A 24771-nucleotide genomic window follows, 5' to 3' on the forward strand; every position below is an offset into this window, starting at 1 on the left:
AATTTAATAAATCATCCAGGTTCATATTCTTTTTCGCTGTTATTATATTTTTTTGTTTTCTTTTATCTCATTCATTGCAGTATTCGCCAGGCTTGTCACTGGGTTGTAAATCTTCGATATTTTGATGACTTCATTTTGGCGGTCATTTTAATCAGTAGCGTGTTATTAGCAATAGAAGACCCAGTCCACCCGGATGCATCAAGAAACAAGGTCTGTCGCGTGCACTTCATTGAACCATTTGCTAAGTAAAAACACAATTTTGCAAAGCGGCATTTTCACTTCTTTTTTTCAGTTTTATTTCTGTAATGTCTGGTAACAGTTTCCTCGACATCATTTCTTTCTTAAAATATAACTTTGTACCCAACGTTTTCAATTTTGCACAGGTTATTCGTTATTTTGACTATGGTATTACAGGGATCTTTGCGTTAGAAGTTCTAGTAAAGGTAACAATATCTATAAACGTATATCTCTTTTAAAGTTTATTAGACCAACTATTACTTATTCCACTACGCGGAAAGTGGGCTGGTGGGAAGGACGAATGGTACAGAAAGGCTGAACTAGACAGAGAGCAATGGAAGAGCATTTGTGTAGCCCTACCCATAACATGGAAAACCCAATGATAAATAAAAAACACTGTAACATCACAGCTTGATATTGACAATTGGACCACATCTGTATCTTGACCCCTTTGACTTTCTACGAAATAATCATCATTGCGGAAAAAAAAAGTAAAAAAAAAATCATAAAGAATATATTGTATTAAAGGCAACGATTTCTTGACGGAAATGATTGTGATTGTAAGTGAAGCTTTTTTTGTGTGCAGATGATCGACCTTGGTGTGATACTTCACAAGGGATCTTATCTGAGAAGTGGATGGAATGTCATCGATGCCTTCGTTGTGGGCTGTAATATTGCTGCCTTGCTGTTAGAGTTAGTACAGTTATTTTTATGGTTAGAATATTAACGTATTTATAAGTAAAGTAACTCTGAAAATTCCCCTTGGGTACGAGGTAACAAAATTTGTATATATACATGTAATTTAAATTGCACTGCAATTTAAAAAAGTTAACTAATTGAAAAAGATAAAAACAGCTTTATAGATTGGTAAGGCAGCTATAGGGATACATCCCTTTGGAGCCAGTCTACCACAATGGAAGCCGTCTTAGTGTTTGATTTTTTAAATATTCTGTTCTTGATTACTTGGAACAACAACAACAGTTTATTTCTACTACCGTAAACAACTAAAAGAATTAACAAGATTATAATTATAAATAAACAAATATACAGTACAGTACATACAGTAGTGGGACACCCAAAATAACTAAAAAGCTAAACTAGTTGGGTGACCGTATTCAATTCAAGCATAGACTCTGAAGGTTCTTGTGTTCGTGGTTCTCAGCATAGGAACTGACGACAACTTACAGAAGGATGCTATCAAGTCATTTCGTGTTTTACGAGTGCTCAGACCTTTGAAGGCTATTAACAAGTCAAAAAAACTTAAGGTTAGATTCAGTGTTATATGTTCATTATATGTCTTCAATCATCATGTCATCATTCTGATAAAAGATTTTTGTTGCTGTTTTATTATTATTACTTTCGAAGGGTAAGGGGTGGAGTTTTGCTGTAATTACATCAAGAATTTCCATCCTGGCTAAAATATAAGCGCGGACGCCAAATGTGAAACAAACTTCTTGTTTCGTGAAAAGTACAATCACTGCGCCTACACAGATTCACTTTTCATCCCGGGCTGAAGTTTCATACCGATTAAATGACGTACAAGAGCTTTTTAAGCCCAAACTGACACCCTCTCCAACTAATCGACACGTTCATTTCACGAGGATGTTTTTCGAGAATCGGACTGAGATTTCCGCAAAGAGTCGAGTGTACCTATCTCTCGATTTTGTCTACCTGTTTCTTGCTTTTTTTAGGGTGTGTTTCGGTTGAAGACGAAAAGAGAGTCTGAGCTCTTAAATGAAAAAAAAAATCGTATGAGAATAATACAAGTTATCAAATGGCTGCGATGAAAATGACTTTATTACACTGATATGAGATATATCGTAGAGATAATAACTATGAAATTTTTCAAAAAAAGTATTTAATTTCCAATACTTAGATTTGTTTATAATTTTTAGGCTGTGTTCGAGTGCATGATGTATTCTTTAAAGAATGTACGCAACATTCTCCTCATCACGTTATTGTTCTACTTCATATTCGCTGTGGTTGGCGTGCAGTTGTTTAAGGTATTAGTCTCTAAAATATTTTATCTTCATTTGTATTTTTAATATAAGAAAGAAGCGCGTACGAGAGCCTTGCCCAACACGAACTGTTATTTGGTTGCCAGTATAACAAATTTTGTTTTTATTCTTAGGGGAAATTTTGGTATTGTACAGATCTTTCGAAGATGACGAATGCAACTTGTCAGTAAGTATTCAGCCTCTGTCACCTACTCCATCATAACCACGCTGACAAGAGCCTTGGCATTCTGTCGCTTGGCTTTGTTTTACTGTGAAAATAACTTTTACATGCAAACAGTTTCTTCTTAACAACGCAAGTTGTCTTGTGTAGAGTTTAAACGAATCTCGCCTTTTTCTGAACACACCCTGGACGTCAGCCGACACGCCTGCTAAGGACCAGCTATATCCAACACGTTTTCTAAGTAAAACCTTCACTTAATCAAACTTTTCAAAACTGACTGGGGACACTCTTTAAAAAAATTAAAATTTTAAAAGAGATTAAGATTTTCCAATTGAAAAATTGGACCATATGTGCGGGCCGAGAGATTTGATGGAATACTTGCCAAGCCTTATACCTGTAGTGTTCTCTCTCTAAATGTTATGATCATTGTATACGAGCGGGAATTTAACCAAGATGTTATTTTTAAAAACTTCAACTCACAGCAAAATAAATCATGTTTGTTTTGCCACTCTTCTCTGTATCTCGCTGTCTTTAGATTAGAGTGTTAATTAGTTTACGGAATGAATTCAATGTTTTTCTTTGCAGAGGACAATACTTCAAGTACAATGTTGCCATCAACAGTAAAATAAGTCTGGATAATTTTGAGGTATCTATTATCTAATGTAAATGAATTTCTGTAAAATTCGAAGATGACAATCTTCTAGCAGTGAAGAAATCTAGCACGCCGCTTTCCTGTTTCACTTTGAGTTTATTTGTTCCAAGGACGCTGAATGAGATTCTTTCTCTTCCTTAAGTTTGTCTTCGTCAAAAATGTCAAGCTCTTATGTTTTACACCTTCAGGTTAAAGACAGAGAGTGGAAGAAACACAAGTTTAACTTCGACAACGTACCACATGCCATGTTGGCTTTGTTTTCCTCTTCTACTGGGGAGGGGTGGCCTCAGTAAGTTTCGTAACACATGTTCTTCAATCATGTGATCAATACCTATTTTGAGTTTTTCTGTGTATCGTTTCCACAGAAATATCCCTTTCCATATAAATATTAGACAGGTAAATTTCGACTTGTTCTACAAATAGTGAAATTCAAAATGAGATCTGCCATCTTGGATTTCTATATTCTCTTAGAAGTCAAAAATCATAACAATAGTATGCCCACCAGTAAACAAGATAAAAAAAACAGACGAATTTGCCGGAGAAAACGAAATTTGTCTTGACCTGTAAGTCAAAATCATAAATGCCTTCTCCACGGCACTGTCAAATGATACGGAGAAATAGTTGACACATTAAAAGTTCCGGTGAGGGAGGGAATGGACAGCTATAGAAAGTTTCAGCAGTAAATCCTCTTTTCAAAATTCTGCAAAGACCTCTTAGGGTTACATCGCTCTCCCTCCTCCTCCCCCCCCCCCCCCGCCCCCCACCCCCAACGCTAGTGTACCGCTATCGTCGAATTGAAGTTGACTTAATAACTTACAAGACAAGCTGTAACTCCATTTTTCGGTTATTTCAATTTTATGCTTTAATTAAGTTGACTTCAGAGTAACTTGTTTCTTCTTTTATCCCTACAGAGGAATGTATCACACTGTTGACGCGACCAAAGAGGATCAAGGGCCTATCAAGGATTACCAAATCCAGATGTCTTTGTACTATGTCTGTTTTGTTGTTGTGTTTTCTTTCTTCTTTTTAAACATGTTCGTAGCTCTGATCATTGTTACATTTCAAGAGCAAGGAGAAAAAGAAATGGATGGATGTGAACTCGATAGAAATCAGGTATTAACACCATACCTAATTGAACGTAGAATTCCTTTTAACCCTTAGAATGCCAAACTTTCGCCAAAAAATACCGTTTTCTACCATTAACCGTTCTCAATTTCGTTTGTTGGCCCTTTCCTTTCTTTTTTTCTCGGCCCTTTTACACTGGCTTTCTTTTGCATTGTATGTTCTTTCTGGCTGCGGTGAAAAGTTGGATGTTAAATACGGGCGAAGCCTAGAAATGGACCTTGATCAATCATACGCGTTGTGGACCATTTTACCACCATTTTTGCACCAAAACTGATAACGTTGTTTTTCGATTTGCGACGTCGGAATGTCGTCGATATCTAAACCTGACCATTGTGCGGAAAGGGCTAGCCTAGCACTACCATCTGCTTATCAAGAATATCTGATGACATTTAAATTGATGACGTCACAAGTGGTACAAAGAGCACGACCATTAATTACGCATATATGTGTAGTTGTTATTCAAAGGGTTAAGTAGAGAGGACGCCTCTTCCTCATTATCTGGACTGTAAGAAAATTGTTTCTCGATTACTCATGATAAATGTGCATCGAATGTTTTTAAAATCCTACGAAGTGTTTCATCAACTTTACTTCAACTTTTACTCTGTCTTCTAAGTCTGACGATGACGCCCTCAATCAGTCGCATGCATGTGACAATTCAAATGAAAGTTTCTTGAAGTAACACTGTTTCTTTGCATCTATTGGTAAAATATAATTTTTGCTTTACACTCCAGCACTCTGCGCGTTTATGAGCCAATTTATATTTTATATTTCAGCGAGATTGCATTCAGTTCGCCATGACAGCCAAACCAAGACAACGTTACATGCCGGAGGATAAAAACACTTGTGTTTATAAAGTGTGGAAGGTTGTGGACTCCAAACCCTTTGAAATCTTTATCATGGCCACTATTGTTCTCAACGCAATAGTTCTTATGGTCTCGGTAAGAAATTCTAAATAACCAACTATATTTTTGGTTATTTCTTAAGAATGTGTGACAGCTGTTAGATCGTCCGGAGTGGTAGGTAAGAAACATTCGAAGGAAGAGACAAGAAGGAATGCAAATTCTAATAGACGAAACTCGCAGCTAAATGTTCCAACGCAACGGAAAATAAAACATATAATAGCAGTAAATTGAAGTGCATTTAAGTTTCTTCAGCAAAGCCGGAGACAGCTGTTTCATGTTATCCATGTCCTAATTTATCATTGCACATATCGTATTTCTATTTCAACTCTTACATTCCTCATAAGTGATCAGTTGTTTTATTCCCCTCCTTGCACTTCGGACTTGTATCGATACTATAAGGAGAAGTAAGTTTCCGATCAATGTTAGGATTAGCAGGTTCCTCTTTCTCTACAGTATGACGATGCTTCTCCTCAGTATGAGAGAATCCTCATCAATTTAAACGCCGCTTTCACTTTCGTGTTTCTGTCCGAAGCCATTTTGAAGCTGATAGCGTTTAGACAGGTTAGTTTATTTTATCACGTCCCTGTTTATTCCTTTAACGTCTCTTTCTGTAGGGCTGACTTTTAAACGTCAGCCATTTTAATCGTAAACTTGGGTTGCTTACCAAGCGCTCCTGATATTAAGGTTACCGTATACCTTCAGATCGGTAATTTTCTTCAAATTTGGATTTTTGGGTCAAAGTAATAGTCGAAGAGTAATCTCTTATTTCTGAAAAAAAAAAATTGAAAAAAACTAAATATTGGCGGAAAAATGGAGGTTTTACGTTATGGCCGGAAGTAAAAGTTCCCTCTTGATTGACAGCCCTATAACGCGTATGCAATCAACCGAGACGACTTTCGCGGAAATATGGATACCACGAATTGACTGGCTACTCACATCTACTCAGTTGATCAGCATTGTTAATCCAAGCATTAGGTGTAATTCTATTAAGTTATAAGTAAACGTGGACCACGGAAAACTCCGTGGACCAGTTCGAAAAAGCGAAACAGCTAAGAACGAATGAAAATATATCTCGGAGTGAAGAAGCGAAAATTGGCCTCGCGGATGAAGCTAAGGCTATCGTATCAAGCGGGCAAAAAGATCGAGTCAAGAGAAGAGAAAGGTTCTGTAAAAATTTGGGAACTTGACAGCGATAACAGCGATTTTTACAGTGACTCTTCTGTTGAGTCCGATACCGATGAATCGTCTGACTCATTGAGATTCATTGGAATATTGTCCAAGCACATTTGCTCCGCCGCGCTTTCTTTTGTTTGTTTTCTTCGCCCAGCCACTCTAGCGTTCGTATCCTTTTTCGTCTTCCCCATTTTGCCAGACCAGCTTTCAGCGCATTGCGAAACACAAGGGTGCTTTGGAGATTCACGCGTAAATTTCACCGCGAGAAAAAACTTTCCAAACGCCGATTGGCTTAGTGATCTGAGAACCCTGTTGAAGGCGTTTGTGGGCGGAGTTTGTTTGCGAAGTAAGAGATTTTTCTTAGCGCTGTTTTCTCGAATAAATTTTTTCGCTTGAAGCAGACACTTTAAAGAGTTACAAATCAAAGGGAATTTCTTCGATTGCCCTCAAATTTGGACAGTAGCTAGATTAACATATAATAAACAAAATCATGTCTGCGAATTGTTTATTTCGAAATATTTTTTCTCCGAGAGCGATTTTTGTACGATCACTTCACATTTTTTAAATCCTATTTAAAAAATGTTCTGTAACATTTTACTGTAATTGAATATGGCAAAACGCAGACACGCTTTTTACCGCTTTTTGTCCCTAAATCGGGGAAAAAACTAAATCGGCGAAAAACAAAATTCGCTTTGACTTGTAGCTTCCAAAAGGTGATTAGGGCGCTCGCATTTGGTGGTCCTGAAAAAATCGGCAATTCATTTCATTTCAAAATTCTTGGTGTAGTTTGATAGCCAGCTCTATAAGCTTTAATTTGATATAGGGGTTTAGGTATCTACCGCTTAAACCGGACGCGCTACATCCCTTGGACGCGAGACACCTCTCAAGGTATACAGTAACCTTAAGCAGGTTAACCACAAGAGAGGTGTTCCTGTACTGAACAACATGAGTTTCCAATCAAGGATAAAAGGATGTGTGATAGTTGAAACAAAGGAAATCATAATCGTTATGATGTTTGGATATGATCTTAATTAGCTCATATTTTTATCATTTCATTTCTCTGTTTTCTGGTTAGTTGTAGTTTTGATCAAGAAGATATATCAAACGCTAGAGGCAGTGTGTTCCCATATTTTCAAAAATCTCGAAGTTCGAATTCCTCAACAACATTCCGCAGCGCTTCGTACTGTCAACTCTATACTCTGTGTTTGGAAATGTGGGAAAACACGGTCTATGTTGTCTGATATATTACGTCTCAGTAACAATCACCTATGACCCCACCTAAATTTAATTCGAAGGGCACCTTGATCTCTTACTTTCCAGAATAAAAGATTAAAAAATCATTTGTTATTATTTCAGAATTACTTTCGAGATTTCTGGAATGTGTTTGACTTCATCATTGTCATCACCACTTTGGTCGGCGTAATCCTAGAATTAAACGTAAGTAAATATCAACATTTATCAAGTTTTTTTTTTTCTTTCATTTACGACATCCTTCATTCATTGACTGATTTATTCATTCATTCATTCATTCAATTTAATTCTTTCGTTGACCTAGACAAAAAATTATTTGCAAGTGCTTTATTACATAGCAGAACAAGTGAAGAAGATATAGTTAAGAATTGTATGTGCAACAAAATCTTTCCCTCACTAGTCAACCACCCAAAAGGCCAGTGACGCCCTTCCAGTAGACCCGAGTTTTTTCCGACTCTTTCGAGCTGCTCGGCTGGTAAAACTACTGAGACAAGGATACACCATACGAATTCTATTGTGGACATTCCTACAGTCATTCAAGGTGAGCGGATGTTGTTGCTTTGACTATTTGTTTAGGTTTGGGTGATGGGAAACAAGAAAAATAAACACGAAGTTGGCCATATACCTTCAAACCTCCCCAAAGTTACGCGTTTTGTATTAAGGTCACGTTGTAATTATCCACCGGCTGTTACCGCTGCCACAGTTATCGGTATTTCGTGAGCCGTGACTTATGGGCGCACAAAGACGACAAAATACGAATATGTCACGTCTTTAAGATACAACACGACTAAACAGCATTGTTGCTCACTGTTTTTCTACTGATATGTTACGCCTATCACCACAGTCGCAGCTTGTAAGTCATTTCAATTAAAATATTTAACTACAACAACAGTCTATATTTTTTCGTTGATCAACTTACATTGTTACAACTGGCCTGGCCAGGAGATAGCTAGCGCTGATCCAGGCGGGCCAGTCTATCATAATCTAATTACAAACGAGCTTATTCATAAATACATAGCAATAGGAAAATTAAACAAAAGTAAATGAAATCATGTACAAATTAAGATAGGAAAGGATGAAAGAATTCTTAATACTTGTATGTGGAATTGACTACATATGTGGCAAAATTAGCAAAGATATAAATATAATGGTTAAGTTGAAACATTATGTATCAAAAGCAACACTTATTAGTGTCTATTATTCTCTTATTTATCCTTACCTTACCTATGCTTGTACACTTTGGGGAAATAATTATAACGCTCCATTGTCTCAAATCGTAAAATTACAAAACAAAGCGGTTCGTGTTATAAATGATGTTCCTTTAATGGAATCAATAACTCCACACTACTCATCCTTAGGCTTTCTGAAATTTCCTGATATTGTTAAACTGAACACGTGTATGCTTTTTTATGATTATTTCCACCATGATAAGTTTCCTAATTTACCTGTTTCATTAGTATCTACACTACATAATTACAGTACCCGTAGTGCATCATCCAACCAAGTTGCAGTACCTTCATTTCGAACTAATCTTAGAAGATTTTGCCCTAGTATTACTGGAAGTTTCTTTTGGAATAATATTCTGCAATCCATTAGAGACAAACCATCTAAAAAAATGTTTAGAAAAGCACTTTTTCGCTGGTACCTTGCTCAATACTAATGAAAACATTATCTCTTTATAACTTTCTGAGCTATTTTGTCATTTTTCCTCTTCTTTTTTCCTTTTCTTTTTATTAATAATCTCAAGTTATACATAACTTTAAGGGGCACAAAATTAGTTTATCTAGATGTGCCCCTCTCCTCTCCTTCCAATATACAATGTAATTCAATTTAAGTGATGTAATTTCTGTTTTATGCGTTTTTTTTCTTCGTTACAAAGCACTATCGGTTACTATTTACTTTCTTTACGTTATATTTACATACAGTGGAACCTCGATTTAACGAACCTCTATTTAACGAATTCTTCGATATAACGAACTGTCCCGGCCAAAGTTACAGTAAAATGTATGGAATAGAACCTCGATACAACGAACCTCGATATAACGAATTCTTCGATATAACGAACATAATCCGGAAGCCCAAACGTAAAATCTACCTCGATATAACGAATTACAATGTCAACACGCGACAGAAGATAAACGCTGAACAGATCAACAGTCAACAAATCCGTGTAATCCTTGTGGTAAAGAGACAGCAGTCTTTCAGTCAACGGCTTATTATATGCCATAGACATTAGCACTATAGTATTTCGACATCAATTAACTTCTGCTCTATCTTCTTTGAAATCCGGAAATGTTGGGTAGTGCAATATAACAACACTAAAGCCCGTTTCCTTGTTTACATAGACAATTTTCTGTATAACCTCTACGTTGCAACATTTTTAAATCGCTACTCTGAAAGTGTCGTTTTTTGTAAACAAAAGCTGCGCGTCCGCTCAAAAGTGAAAATAATTGATACTGAAAGCCACCATGCTTAATGAATTGCATCTCAAAACGCGGCACTTCTGGATGACGAAAATTGCTTTGAATTGCGTGACAGAAGTCACCTGTGTTACAAACCAAGCATTAACTATGACCTCGATATAACGAACATTTTGATCGTTTCCCCTCAAATTCGTTATATCGAGGTTTTCGATATAACAAACCCTCGATTTAACGAACAAATTTGGCCGGTCCCCGGCGACTTCGTTAAATCAAGGTTCCACTGTATCTATGTATTAGCTAGGAATTGGAGGAATAAAGAAATAAATAAATGTGGAATTGTGTGTGGAAATGTGAAAAATCAGTATCAGATTAATCAAACTGAACTTCTGTCAATCCCCCGTCAACAGGCGCTGCCTTATGTGGTCATTTTACTTGGTATGTTGTTTTTCGTCTACGCTGTCATCGGAATGCAGGTAAGATATTGTACTTCTCAAAAGTTTGACAACAATAACGTAATGAACAGAGTGGACGTTATCGACCTATTTTTCAATACCTCAACAATACCTAGGATTTCCTTGTAGGCCATTAAGCGAATAAACGTGAGACAAAAAGGACCCTTTATAAATTGGAAGCAATCTTTTCGTCTTTGATGTTTGGGCCTTTTTCCTGGACAACACACGAGTCGGCAACTTAGGTAGGCGATTTTTCAGCGTTTATTCGATCACTAGCAAAACACTTCCGTCATGATCATTATCAACGTCATCGAAGCTATCATCGTCATCATTATGATCGCACAATGTAACAGCAAATCACGTTTATCCTTATCAGCACATTGCCGTTTTAGTTGTTTGGCAGGATTCGCCCGAGTGAGGACTGGAGCAAGCAAATAAACCATCATAACAATTTCCGGAACTTCTTCATGGCACTTCAAGTCCTGTTCAGGTAAATACTTCTCTGTTACAGTGAATAAGAGATCTGAGTAAGATTCCTGTCAAAACAAATCACTGATTCAGTCTAATATTTGAGTATCTCTTAGTACCGTAGCATTTCGACAAAAATAGGTTGTGTGATACTAATAGCATAGTTCTCTCACTACGATTAATTTGGACTGACAACTCGTACAATTGCATTAAAATGTTATTAAAAATGCACTCTTGAAATCAATCCTTGACTTGTGTCATTGCTGTTGCAGAGCATCCACAGGCGAGAACTGGCATAAAATAATGCTGGACTGTTTTGACGATGCCAAGTGTGATTCTGATGAAAACAGAAGTTGTGGCAGCACTGTCGCTTCCATTATCTATTTCTGTACTTTTTACTTTTTTTGCACGTTCTTGGTAAGTGTAAGAGGAGCGCTAAAGAACACTTCGTGTGCGTCAAGCGCACACTGCAGCTTAGCCGTGTGGAGATTGAATAGTGTCATGACGCTTGCTGAGGACTGAGCGCTTACTTCGTTTTCTGACATTAAGTGTGAAAAAAGAGAGATCTTTCGTTTAAAGGAATTGTTCTTTCACAAGAAGCTTCGTGTTAATGATTGCACTCTCATGGTGTTGTAACTGAAATAGGAATAGGAGGGAATAGTGATGCTTATTGTCAAAACAACATTCAGAGTACGGGGGCCTTTATTGGAAACAGGGCGTTAAATCCCGTCAGTAAACAGCAAACTATCCGCCTGGTTTGCGTTATATTTTTCTGGAAGCTTTATTGTACTTTCTGACAAGTGACTTGACCGTCTGATATAACAGAACTTGATGGTTACAACAGTTTCATCTGGCTTATTGGTATATAACTTTTTGCGCAAAAAACAAATTTCTTTGATTCTTTGATAAATGTTAGTTGTGGACAACTTAAGGCTTGCTTCCTTCCAGTCTTAACGTAACCGCGAAAGTAGCCCTAACCTTAAAGCTTAAAGCCGGCCGTAGAATACGTGTATTCTGAAAGCTGATCTGCGTTTTCTTTTATTTTGTTTGTTTGTTTGTTTGCTTGTTTGTTTGTGTTTTCGCGGCTTGCTGTTACATCAAGGTTGTTTCTTTGTTTATTTCAGATGCTAAATCTCTTTGTTGCTGTTATTATGGACAACTTCGAGTATTTGACTCGTGACGAGTCCATTCTAGGCCCTCATCACCTGGACGAGTTTGTGAGAGTCTGGTCCGAATATGACCCAGGCGCCACGTAAGAACACCAATGATTTCTTGGTAGAACTCTATGTAATTAACAAGAAACACGACTTAGCTATGGACTCAGTTGCTAAGTATTTAGAGAATGAACGGATAAGACCCATCCAGCTACCCCAGGGAAATCCACAGCCAAGATTGAAGGTTGAAAGTTTGCCACTGTTTTTCAGTGAACAAAAACGACTCCCACCATTTCAGAGCAGAGCCTATCCGAAGTTCTAAAACATCTAACAACCCAAGGGTTGTTTGGACTTTAGTTACTTTTCAATTTCGCGGACAGCTGATATTTAGGACATTCCTAAGCGTCATCCAGAGCATTCATTGCGTACCATTTATTTTTGTTTCTTCAGAGGACGGATTCCACACACAGAGGTGTACCGCTTGATGTGTGACATGTCTCCCCCGGTGGGGTTTGGAAGAAAATGCCCAAAGTTTATCGCCTATAAGGTACACGTGATTTGCTAAGTGTAAAGGTTATGATGTTAGACTTTGCTCTCTTATTTTATTTTTTGTGGTGTAAATTGCATTCGAAATGGTTCTATGATTATATTGAGCACTCTGAAGAAAGAAAAACTATAAAAGAGTGCACGCGAAATGATATCAAGGAATTATTTCTATTCTCAGAACATGTACCTCACCATTGAGACATCACAAACGACCATGTCTGTTCCCGTTATTATTCTCTAATTTAGACAGTCATTCCTTGTGTTACTCATTTACTTAATATTTACTGATTTCACGCTAGAAAGTGTTTCTCTGTGTTTCAAGAAGTTGCGTTGAAAATAAAACTCGGAGCAGACCCGCTGTCGCAACTGCACTGTTTCTACTTATTGATGTTTTTGTCGTACATTCGTTCGTTCCTTGTTTTGTTGGATCTTATCTATTTTTTTTACACGACTTCATCATTCCAACGGCTGTTGCAAATTGTTGAAATGTTATGTCAGTGTTTCACACCAATATTTAGCAGCTTTGCTTTTCTTGTCTTTTAGCTGTTGTTGTTGTTCACTTTTCTCAGTTCACCCCTCAAAAATCTCCCAAAATTTGCAGTAGATTGTCGTGTAACAATTTTCCGTATTTGTTTTCTTGGAAGCGTCTGATAAAGATGAACATGCCAATCATGGGCGACAACACGGTCTTATTCACATCCACCTTGTTTGCGCTCATCAGAACAGCGCTTGGGATATTTAGCACAGGAGACCCAGCATACGCCGACAGTGAACTTAGAAGAACGATAAAAATACTGTGGCCAAAAACGTCCAAGAAGATACTGGAAAAGATGATTCCTCTTCAGTCAGGTAAGAATAGTACGTTAACTAGAAACCGCTTTGATTAATGTTTATATTTTGATGACAAACTGATGCCTCGGCAGCATGCTTCGGGGATATAAAATCTTTTAACTCAAAAGGAAATTGCTTCGATAACAAATCATGGGTGGTAACAACTGATCAAGTCACGGTGTATTTAGTTTTTATTTTGCTCTTGACTGGTCAACATGATGATAGCGGAGCTCCGGCGGCCCGCAGGGTCGCTAAGCGGAGCGCCATACCGATATAGGAATGAAAAAGAAACCCACGAATGTTATCATGGCTAGCGGTATTGCTCATAGGCGTGTAGGCACGACGACGACGGCGACGGAGTCGCGCAAGATGGCGGCCATACTCTAGATAATAGGTTTACAGAGACATGCACCCTTGGTTTATAACGTCCTTCTTTGATATTGGACATCCATGTTATGGTCAATTGACACCTATCAAAACAAGGTATCCACTGACCAGTATCAGGTGACCATATCGCGAGCTCAAGTTTAGAGCTCATAGAGGTCACGTGTCTTTTTTAAGTTGACCGCTGACCAAGTGCTGGTTTTCGATTGAATCGCGGTCTGATGTCAGGTTAACTTATTGTAAACAGGAACGGATTGTTCGGAAGCCGGTTAACGCTAACCCAGGATTGCAAAAGTCAACCGAAGTACAAAATTTTTCTTGTTTACAAACACTATTAACTGCTTTTGTTTTGTTTATTTTGGGGACCTTGAGATTATTCAAACTCAAAACTGAAGGCCAAACAACATAAACAGAAAACCTCACCGTAAAGTTACAAAACTCAAATCAAAATTTCTCGCTTATCCTGCGTTAGCTTAATCAGGCTTTGAACAACCCGGCCCAGGAGCTCCGCTATTAGGCTTGGCTAAATCTATATATTATGTTTGTTTTAGTTAGAGCGTGTCGAATACATTTTGTGGTCAACGGGCCTGAGACAAAAATTAGATACGCGATGTACCCATAACTTATTATGATTCATTAAAGTAAGTGAACTTGTGTGCAACATTATATAGCTGAAGTACAGCGACCTCATCTTAACTTAGGAAGCGGTGCAGCAGAAGACATGGCATTCAGTGAAGAAATTTTCCTTGATCTAATCTCACAGGTTTGGTCAAATGGCACCCACATTCTCGCATTCACTGAATGTTCTCGAGTTAGCATAACGTCAAAAGCATCATGTCGCTTAGCAACGTCTCTAACCACACCTGCTTGCTTATTCAATTGGTGGACATAAAACAAAGCCACATCTTCCCATGTCCTAGACTGTTAAAGTATTACACCACTTGACGTATTTTGCGGCATTTTGTTTCATTGCAGTTTTGAGTTCTCAGCAGATGACCATTGGTAAGATCTACTGCGCGAAACTGATTTACGAAAACTACAAACACATGAAGAAGAAGCGCCTTGAGAAAAAGAAAAAAGTAAGAAGGTTAAGCCTTTTAAAGTTGTGCGAATTGTATCGATTACAGATCTACTCACATTTTCTAAGTCAACTGACATTCGAGTTCTGGTAACTCAATGAAATTGCAACTCAAGAAAACTGTTTTTTGTTTTTTTTTATGTTTATTTTGAATGAGGTATTCGTATCTGTTACCAGTTCTCAGCCAATCATGTGCAATATATAACAAATTGTAAGTCAACATTTCTAAAATTTATCACGCTGCTAATTGGCCTGTTTCATAATAACAAACACTGTCATTCTCTACTCTTAAGTTCATGTGCTGTAGATCAGTTTTCTAACTGTTATGTGTCTTTTCAGAGGCCTTCATTGTTTCGTCGGCTTGTCGGAGCCCTTCGAAGTGGTAACTCTAACTCTGATGACGAAGAGGGAGAAATCGATACTCCTTCGGATTACTTGACGACAACAAGAAGACGATCAAAGACATTAACAGCTCTTCCGACAATGTGAGTCATGTTATTGTTTAATTGAAGATTGCGAAGGTTCGAAATGCTCAATTTCTTCCACCCTGAGGTCAAAGAAACGTTTCTCTGTTTTTGGTGCTTACTGTATGTTTTTAGCAGCTAAGATGCGTGGCAGTATTTATCTTGATACATTTAACTGAGGCGAGCAGAAACAAGTTTACGCCTCTCTGGATCAAGAAAGATCCCCAATTGCCTATTACATGATAAATATCAGTACAAAAATAAGGAAATTACGGTCGCTTTCTGTTGAAGAAAAACCAAATCCGAGTGAAAGATCAAATGAATGTTCAGCACGTTCGTCGCAAGAGTGAGACAACAAAAAAATATTTCAATTCCTGACAAGAACATGTTTTTATTTTCGACATTTATTTCAGTCAATTTCAAAGTGATTCAACTTACTAATTCACAAGATATATTCGTACATGATCTGAACGTGGTTTATGTCTCTTGCCAATTATACAGGAGCAAAGAAAAAGAAGAAGTGTTAAATTCCAAGCGCCGGATGCATCGCTCATTAAAGTTCTTCAGTAGAAGGCCATTTGGACGATCAGACAGTTACAGTGAAGATGAAGACTTTAGAGGAATCAACAAGTCTGTTCACTTCAAGGTACAAATTAGAATCTAACTGCTGTGTGTCAAGGCATGATTGATCAAATAACTAATAAGGGATTTGTTTGTTATCTTCTTTATGTTACAGGATGCTCCGATGGATCTCACCGACATCAACCCAACTATTATCAGCACTGACACGGAAGACGAGGACCAAATTGACGGCGCATGCCCTAAACTGAAAAGGAAACCATCCAAACTCAGCTTTAAGAACCCAGTGGTAAGGTGGCTTCACTGTTAAACCCCTCAGCTTCGATATTTAAGAGGACCCTGTCATTTTCGGAATAATTTCTGCTATCATAGGAAACTCGGTGTAAGTGGTGTTATTTAGACAAGGCACTGAAACAATGACAGGGACAGATCAATCAGGAAGTAAGGATGATAGATGAAGATGGCCAGGACTGAAATGCACTACAATGTGTTCAAGCCCTGAGAGCTTCTTAATTATCGCCGGTTTTTTGGGAGAGCTTTGCATAGCCTGCAGAACAGGCGGATTTCGCTCTAGCCTTTCGCTCTCTGTCCCGCTAATCGGCCTGTTCTGCAGGCTAAGCTTTGCAAAACACCGACGTCACTGATCACTGACTAGATTTTCACTTTTCTGTCTCTTTGTATACACAAGACAGAACCAAAATTCCAATTTAGATGACCTGATAATGCTATTACTTGTAGCTTCTGTAAAACCGGAATTCTCACTACATATTCCGCTTCTAATCAACAATGATTTAGATAAACATATACAGGCAAAAACTAACGATAGATAAATCCGACGTTTCGGCGACATCTTGGCGCCATTGTCAAGGGAAACTAATTAAATATGCGATTTCAAGAGTAACTAAGAGTTCAGAGTTTCTAATTTGCATAAGTTAGACAAAGACTTTAGCGCGAACTGAGTCTGATTGTACATTTAAACACGGTCGTAATTGTTTAATGAGTAACATCTCATTAATGAGACAATCAAACTTGTTGTGGCATTTTTTCAACACGCTAAAACAATTGCGAAGGTCATCCGGAATCCTGCCTGCGTGTCTATTATCATAGTGATTGCGTTGATGGACATAGAAGCAAGACCTCGTCAGTACGCAATCACTATGTTAATAGACACGCAGGCAGGATTCCGGATGACCTTCGCAATTGTTTTAGCGTGTTGAAAAAATGCCACAACAAGTTTGATTGTCTCATTAATGAGATGTTACTCATTAAACAATTACGACCGTGTTTAAATGTACAATCAGACTCAGTTCGCGCTAAAGTCTTTGTCTAACTTATGCAAATTAGAAACTCTGAACTCTTAGTTACTCTTGAAATCGCATATTTAATTAGTTTCCCTTGACAATGGCGCCAAGATGTCGCCGAAACGTCGGATTTATCTATCGTTAGTTTTTGCCTGTATATATATATATTCCGCTTCACTTGGTTATTAAGCGCCAGATAATGAACTTGTTATGCCTTCTACTTATTATCCTTGATCTACTTTTAATTTCTTGTTTCAATTTAAAATAATGAGTAAGTTTAAGGCACTGATAATATAACGGATAATAATTTTAAGGGTATAATAAAACCTACTGTAAGGGCTATTTTCTGCCGTCACATCCTAACTGCTAATTAACATTTAACACCATTCTGCATTTCCCTTTCTTCAGAAAATGAACGTCAACGACCTAAATTAAACTCGGGTGAAAATAATGTTTGGATAAATCTTACACTCCTCGAGTTTAATAGAGCAAAACACGCACAGTGAATTTGAATTATAAAAAATGCAAATATAGCTATAGGAGTGAAGAGCAGGCACAGAATTACAATAACAAAGAATTTTCTTTTCTCATTTGAACCATACTTTTCAGCCAAAAGGAGAGACGATTGAAATGGAGTGCATGCTTCCCTACGGTTAGTCGCTTGAACTAATACTGACATTTATTTCACCTGCTAGTCAGTTTTCAGTGACAATATCTTAATGACCGATCGATCATGTGAAGTCTGTAAGATCAGTAACATCTTCAAACATTTTTGAGAGGATAACTTGTTAACAGTCGGTACCACACTAACATCCACGGCAAAACACACCCAGTATAATAATTTCAACTTAAGGATTAAACCAAACCATTATAATAACCATTGTCACAGTAATGAAGGAAACATTATGGGCAAACTATCAAATAAGAGTGGTATAGAGCATATTATATCTGGAGCAAGAACTCGCTCCAACAACAGGTCTTATTCAGCAGCCGTCATGGTGCAGAACGTACGTTTGAAGAAGGCTGCATTACGCCAGTTATAAATCATGAAGATTAAATCAGACTGATTTAAGAAATACGTTAATTATCAAACCTATGGTAATAATTTTCTTCCGATCGACCAATCAATAAGAGAAAAGTTAGTTGATGAGTTATCGTTTGAAGTGCTGGTCGGATAGCATTTCCTCTATTAAGTAGAATCACACCATCCAACCCCATTTGTAGTTATCGAACCAATTTTGAAATCAGGTCTAGAACTGTTAAATCAAAACCGACTTTCACCAATGTTGTGCCAATGTTGCATCAATTTTGGATCAGTGTTGGATTCACGTAGAAATGTCTGTCACTGAAAAGCACCATAATGCACCTCTGAGGTCCTGAGGTCCTGAGTTCCTGATAAATCGCTATCCGAAGAAGTATTGTGAACAAAATCAACTATGCCACCGGTACAACCTGGGTCCGATAGGTACATATAGCATATCAGGAGTGTAGGATAGAGCTGTAGCTTTTTTCCTTTTCTAGTTCAGCGTGCCGTAGCCAATTAGAACATGTTTTCATATTAACCAATTAGACGCACGATCAAAACCTGCTCGCTCGAGTGTGTTTCCATCCCTTTGCAGCAGTCTCATGGCTTTGCTAAGAATTCTATTTGGCTCATTGTCCTATGTGGTGGCAAAACAATTTGTTCAAGTTAGCTTTGCTTTGTTTTTGCCACAATCTTTCAAAAGTTGCTAATTCTTCTTTGTGTCATTTGCAGGCTCTGGAAGACGAGATGGAGACAGCAAGTTCTGAGAGTCGCTCACGTTCTTCCACCGGACTTTCCTCCCCACTCTCTCTACCCATGGTGAAAATAGAAGTGACATCACCACAGCCATCTGGTGCTCAGGGGCCTGGAGAGGAGTCGGCCCAAAGATTAGCAGGAGATCGATCGTTAATGCTTCTTGATTTCCCGGATGTGATTAAATCAGCAGAAAGCAGTCCTCGACACTCGCTGATACCACTTAGTGAATTTTACGAGTCACAAGGAAGAACGTTAAATGATCGAAGAACTAGAGAAATAATCAATCAAATAAATGTTGAAGTAGCGCAAGCGGTTAACAGAGGACAAAGTCCGTATTATATTTATGGAATAATGGACAATGACGAAGAAACCTGGTGCTGACGTTTTACCGTAATCTGGCATTTGAGGTTTTCATTGATCATAAGAAAGAAAATGTCACCGAAGGGAATTGTCCAAAGAAGACCAAATGCAAAGTGGTTGGAAGTTTGGACACAAACTGAAATGCTATATTGGAGAAAAGCTGCTAACCTGGAGAGAAACTTGAACGTGTTCCAGTGGACAGGGAACCTTACACACAAGTGAATTGAAATTCAATCATTTGAGATGCAACGTTCGTTACGCTAACATATTTTTGGGAAGCAATTTTATTTTATTTCGCTGCTTTTTTTTCATAAGTTCGTTTTTGATAAATTTACTGTGCATAAAAACTGTTCTCGGACAATAATTTTGCAAAAAAAAAAACATAAATCAGTACTATTGAGGAGGACGCTTACAGAGTATTTATCATAAGATGCATGCGGCAGGTTATATCCTCGTTAACTTATTTTTAAAACAGGCGCTTTTTCATCGTTTTATTGATGCATATCTTCACGCTGTGCAAACATTGTTGATTAGTGAAGGTGAATTGTTATCGTCTTTTATCTTTTATCTAATTATTGTTATGCGCATTTGAACATTTTCTATGAGATTTGCGCAATACAAGTAAGTCTTATCCATGATTACGTCACATGCTCAGGGTTAAATCTTTCTCAAACATCTCGCACTTTCGTGTTATTTGTTGCTATGGGAATTTGTTCATGATAAAATTTACACTGAGTTTGCATTTTAAAGGCTTGGTGGTGAAATAACGAAGCGCGCGAAGTCTAAAAATAGAATGCAAATTATTGAAACCCCCCGAGAGTCAGACAACATAAGCGTGTTCTGAGAGAAATAGGAAGAAAAAGAACGCCAAATTTTCGTTTTAAAAATTGTTTTAGGAACACTTGCTTACGCACTTGAAAAAGCGTCAAATTTTCTACCATTCCGTTTTGTTTGTCAGAGTTTGTCTGAGTTATGAAGTCACTCGCGCGCTTCGCTATTAGCTACTTAGTATATTCTCAGCTCCGACTATTGCATTTCTAGCTCTCTGATTGGCTCAAAAACTCCGACTATGAGCCATTAGTCGGAGTTTTACCTTATATGGAAAACAGTGCGCCAAGTTTAAAAATTTTCCGCTCTGTAAAATTGTTGAAATAAAAATCGGCGGCAAAAACCCGATTAAGAATATACTAAAACAATTATTCCATTCGACCTTGTTGGATATGAAGTGATCATAACCAACTCGCGCTACGCGCCCGTTGGTTATTTATCACTTCATATCCAACGCGGTTTCATGGAATAATTGTTAAATAGTCTGTTGTCAACATGCATAAGAATTATCGTGTTGTTACTATTGTTATATATTATATAATTAGCCAAACAAACACCACGAGAGCCGAGAGGATAAACAACTCACAGTACCGCTCCTCAATACTTCATACCATACAAATGACACTTTCTTCACGCCAACTGACGGTTTTAAAGTTGACCAAGGATAGCCAGCTATTACTTGCCGTTCCATCACAAAGACTAACCGAGCAAAATACATTACTGCGTAAAACATGCTCTGTATGAGCCGTTTTAAAATAAACCGCATTTACACAGTTAAACGCTGGTGTGAAAGGGATATAAGTAAAGGATGGAAATTTTCTAACAATAGCGATTTTTTTATTATTATCAGCACCTTACTGCGTTTTTGTGTGTTGTCCCTGCTAATGCTTATGCCCTGAGAAAGTCTGCCTTTACAATGTACAGTTTTTCCTTAGTAAACAAAAAGCTAGGTCGCTTTTCGCTGAAATTTTTGGAAAATAGGCTTTTATTGTACAGGTGTGACTAAAAACTAAAGGAAAAAGTGATTTCCATTTTCATCACATTTATTGTCTTTATAAATTTAATTTATTTCAATTATCGTGCCCGATATTTGATTTATCCTATACATATATACATTTCTGTTAAGATAAATAATGTTTTGTAAAACAATATATGGAGATTAAAATTGGATTTTGTACTTAATACAAGTCTCAGGGTTATTTTTTCAGTCGTTTTTTATTCCTTTCACAATGCCTTGAGTAACCGTGATTGAAAAGACGACACGCACTGTATAGGGGTTGAACCCGGGTGGGAGTACATGCTCAGAACATGCTCAGTACGCCTCTCTCCCACCAGAAGAGCCCCTATACAGCACGAGTAAGGAAGTCCTCAGGGACTGGGCATCAGCAAATTTTGCTTATAACAAATTACTGATTAGTCTGCAGTGGTTCGGTGCGCGAAAGGAGTACGAGGTGTCTTGTTATAGAGGACTGGGGGCGCTTCAATTAAAAGAGTCCAGTTTGGGTGCCATGATACCAATTTTCTGTTTAAAAATATGTTTTAAGCTTTACATAATATCAGAAGTAAAAATAAATTGTTACTGTTGTTGCCGTCAGAAGTGGGCCTTTCATTGGCGTGTTCTTTCTAACCTTCCAAGCCGTTCATGTGCAGATGTATTTTTGCCCTAATCCTCCAGTATAACCAACCTGAGAACTTGCACGGTATAACACTTCTAATTTGTTAACGGTGGAGCTACCGGTAGCTGGTTTCACAGGGAAGCAAACAGCTATTATTAAAGAACATCTTTGTTTTAAAACAGATGCTAGACGAGATGTGATCAGAATTTTGTCAAATGCGAATGGATTGTCGTCAAATATAACGTAGGAATCTATCTACACACTATGAAGGCCTTCGATGGTCGGTTTGCTGCTGGCATGAAATTTTCTGTCGAATTTATTCACACAGTTTTGGGATTCTTGAACGATTACGATATTAATTAATTTCTGGTTACGCACGTGGTTCTGGTCAAGTCTCTATATCTAAGCTTTTTGTCTACAATTTGTCAGCTGGTAATTCCTTAAAGATAAACTGAGCAGCAAGCAAGATCGCCCAGATCAAAATCTATTTACATTCAACAATTTTTTTATCATTTTTACATGGCTATACCTTAAAAAAATAAGCTGATAAATCCTATTAGTTTTGTATATAAAATAAGGAGGTACCTTCACGATATAAAAGTGTCCAATGTTTTCTTTTTTTTATATTACACCATATTCCAACACCTTGATTTACCTTGTATTAAGATTTTTATGTTTTATGCCTCATTGACTGCTCCCGGTTGCCGAAGCGTAGAGGACAAAGCGTGCGGTCTTCGCTTGAAACGATTGTCTATAACCATGCAATCGTTAACAGTCTTCTCCCATTTATCACCTTGACACATGTGCAACGTCAAAACTTATTCTCGTAGGGTATGATGGAAGCATTTGGCAAAGGTTTTCACTGAAACAAGCTACACCGTAACAGTTTTGTCCGCCGTACGACATCATGGCAAGATCACAATGTTCCACATCGCAGCATTTATCGATACATTCCTTCATGTCTTGAACCTTGCCAAGTTGTTTAAAGTGATCTGGCTTGAGAGATGCCTCGGTTTGTTGCTTTTCTGAAGAAGTAGGCGGTGTACATTTGTGTTTGGGAATAGAGTTGCAGTCAGCCACGAAAATTACTGCCGGAGAAACAACATGAGATCAAACGTGTCAGTGGCAGGACAATAATGAAGATTTAACGGAAAAAAAAACCTCTAACTCACCCTGTACAAAGGCCAGAAGCGTAAACGTTAACCTCAACAAGGTCATTTCCTTTTTGTTTTCAGTGAGTAGTTCACGCGTTTACACAAGCACTGATCACAACACTGAATTCAATGAGCTGTTCATGCGATATTCTTGCTATTTGGCCCGCGTAACACTATAGTAGCAGGTGTCACCGGCTTTAGTAAATAGCGACGCTGATTGGTTGTTGGACTGACACGCCACCTGGCCACGTTTAGGTACCAAAAGACTTTTTGCACAAATATTCTGCTAACCATATTTCTATTGGTATGTTTGTGACCCTTGAGAGGCAACTTTTAAAATTCTTGCCTTTACTTGTCTGCCTCTACGTAGCTTTAGTTCCACTAGCCAGAGAATAACAAAAATAAAAATAACATAATAATAAAAAATAAATAATAATAATAGTAATAATAATAATAATAAGGTTCTTAAAAAGGTATTAGTCACATCACGAGGTCACAAGGGAAAGGGTTTGGATTGTAACACGTGCAAACATCCTTGACAATTTTCAATCTTAAGCCATGATCTTTGAGAAAAAATGTTGAAATATTTTGCGAGTAATACTTTTTGTTCCCTGCAAGTCTTCACAACCCCATTGACCCACTACTGCAAGCTTTTAACCTCTCCTGTGTCTCTGTAGCGTAAAGTAGCTAGAAGTGTCGGTACTCTCTGGTTACTTTCAGTAGAGTAATGTTTCTACCCTTCAAAGTGATTATTATAAGGTTAGAGCGTCCGGCTAGATCACGGAGGGTCGTGAGCTCAAATCCCATCTGGAACTCGGATTTTTTTCCGAGTTGATGTTATTTTTACATTTAATAGTAGTTTTTCCACGAGCCAAATTGAAAGGAAGTTTTCACAAAAGAATATTAAGTTCGCTATTAAATATTGAGCGTTTGTTTTCGAGGTTAAAAGGTGTCAAAACCTCCCCCCAAAACTTAACTATAGCAGAGCTCGTCAACTGCGTGATTTTTTCCGGCATTCCTGAATTTTGTTTCTAAAAGGAGCTGGAGTTTCCAAGCAGATTCCTTGCTTAATTTGTGTTTTCAAAACACTGAAAACGAAACTCTAAACAGACAATGAGTGATGAGAAACTTGACAAAAGCGTTGAAGAAGACACAAGCATAAACATAAGCTGGTCTACACAATTTGTGCTTCGTGTAGATTACTGTAACTGGAAAAATACCTCCTGGATTTTGGCAGAGTATGGTTACGGTTACTGATGCCTAATCGTACCGTTTGTGGCACGCTTTGGCGACATGCAGGCTGTTTGGCGCAACCAAACTCGGCTGACATGTCGTCGAACTGTAACAAAAAGTTGCGATTAGGTATAAAAATCAAACTCAAAACTGAGAATATGTGGCCTGTGTGAAGATATAACATTTCCTTATAGTCTCAGTGGCAAGTGCGGGTGTTTTTCTATGTATTATGTGAGATGTCAACTCCATCCAGCCGTTATAGAACAACAATATCTAAGCAGGCCAGTTCTAGCTACAATCAAAGATTTCTTTATCTTCGCATCGTCTACGACCTAAACAGCTTGTAAAACTGCATTGTCGATGATTCCTTACAGAGAATTATTGGAACAACTTTACGACCCTGTAACAGGCAATCTTTATTTATATTTTTTTGACAGATGCAGAGACAACAATTTTCTTTCGCAGTGGCCATAACACCCTTAAACAGTTCATATCCGTTCGTGTGTCGTTTGTCACCTTTTAAATTTTGTTTGTTCTGTTGGTTCCAAGCCGAGTTTCGTTTGAACTGAAACTCTCGATTTAGTCGTAAAATAAATGTTGCA

The 24771-nt window shown here is 37.8% G+C and overlaps 2 protein-coding genes across 3 annotated transcripts in view; one reads left to right on the forward strand and one right to left on the reverse strand.

Moving 5' to 3' along the window:
• Positions 1–20351, forward strand: part of LOC145499503 (voltage-dependent L-type calcium channel subunit alpha-1D-like) — a 36172-nt gene extending 15821 nt beyond the window's left edge. The window contains exons 21-45 of one of the 2 annotated variants that reach the window (XM_081479021.1): positions 81–210; positions 384–443; positions 824–930; positions 1400–1502; positions 2133–2240; positions 2369–2421; positions 3001–3061; positions 3256–3356; positions 3979–4180; positions 4966–5130; positions 5548–5655; positions 7624–7704; positions 7919–8059; positions 10349–10414; positions 10786–10883; positions 11134–11278; positions 11986–12113; positions 12466–12562; positions 13206–13410; positions 14752–14855; positions 15194–15339; positions 15820–15964; positions 16055–16186; positions 17808–17850; positions 18955–19087. In XM_081479021.1, the coding sequence (XP_081335147.1) occupies positions 81–210; positions 384–443; positions 824–930; positions 1400–1502; positions 2133–2240; positions 2369–2421; positions 3001–3061; positions 3256–3356; positions 3979–4180; positions 4966–5130; positions 5548–5655; positions 7624–7704; positions 7919–8059; positions 10349–10414; positions 10786–10883; positions 11134–11278; positions 11986–12113; positions 12466–12562; positions 13206–13410; positions 14752–14855; positions 15194–15339; positions 15820–15964; positions 16055–16186; positions 17808–17850; positions 18955–18989 (2764 nt within the window). In that variant the 3' untranslated portion in view covers positions 18990–19087. Of the gene's footprint in view, positions 1–80; positions 211–383; positions 444–823; positions 931–1399; positions 1503–2132; positions 2241–2368; positions 2422–3000; positions 3062–3255; positions 3357–3978; positions 4181–4965; positions 5131–5547; positions 5656–7623; positions 7705–7918; positions 8060–10348; positions 10415–10785; positions 10884–11133; positions 11279–11985; positions 12114–12465; positions 12563–13205; positions 13411–14751; positions 14856–15193; positions 15340–15819; positions 15965–16054; positions 16187–17807; positions 17851–18954 lie in introns of both variants that reach the window. The other variant, XM_081479019.1, reaches the window with a different exon arrangement.
• A 333-nt stretch (positions 20352–20684) lies between these two features.
• On the reverse strand, positions 20685–23097 carry LOC145500019 (uncharacterized). The gene is made up of 2 exons (XM_081479527.1): positions 22955–23097; positions 20685–22870 (listed from the first exon to the last, which is right to left on the reverse strand). The coding sequence occupies exons 1-2, from the start codon at positions 22998–23000 to the stop codon at positions 22572–22574; spliced, it is 345 nt and encodes a 114-aa protein (XP_081335653.1). The 5' UTR covers positions 23001–23097; the 3' UTR covers positions 20685–22571.
• Between the last annotated feature and the right edge of the window lie 1674 nt (positions 23098–24771).

The sequence above is a fragment of the Orbicella franksi genome, chromosome 10, assembly GCF_964199315.1.
Source record: "Orbicella franksi chromosome 10, jaOrbFran1.1, whole genome shotgun sequence".
Lineage (NCBI taxonomy): Eukaryota > Metazoa > Cnidaria > Anthozoa > Scleractinia > Merulinidae > Orbicella > Orbicella franksi.

Bases quoted from the DNA above. Each gene is read 5' to 3' on its own strand.
- LOC145500019 (XM_081479527.1), bottom strand. From the start codon at position 23,000: ATGACCTTGTTGAGGTTAACGTTTACGCTTCTGGCCTTTGTACAGG. The intron at 22,871-22,954 runs GTGAGTTAGAGG...TTTCTCCGGCAG, and splicing joins GCTTCTGGCCTTTGTACAGG to TAATTTTCGTGGCTGACTGC.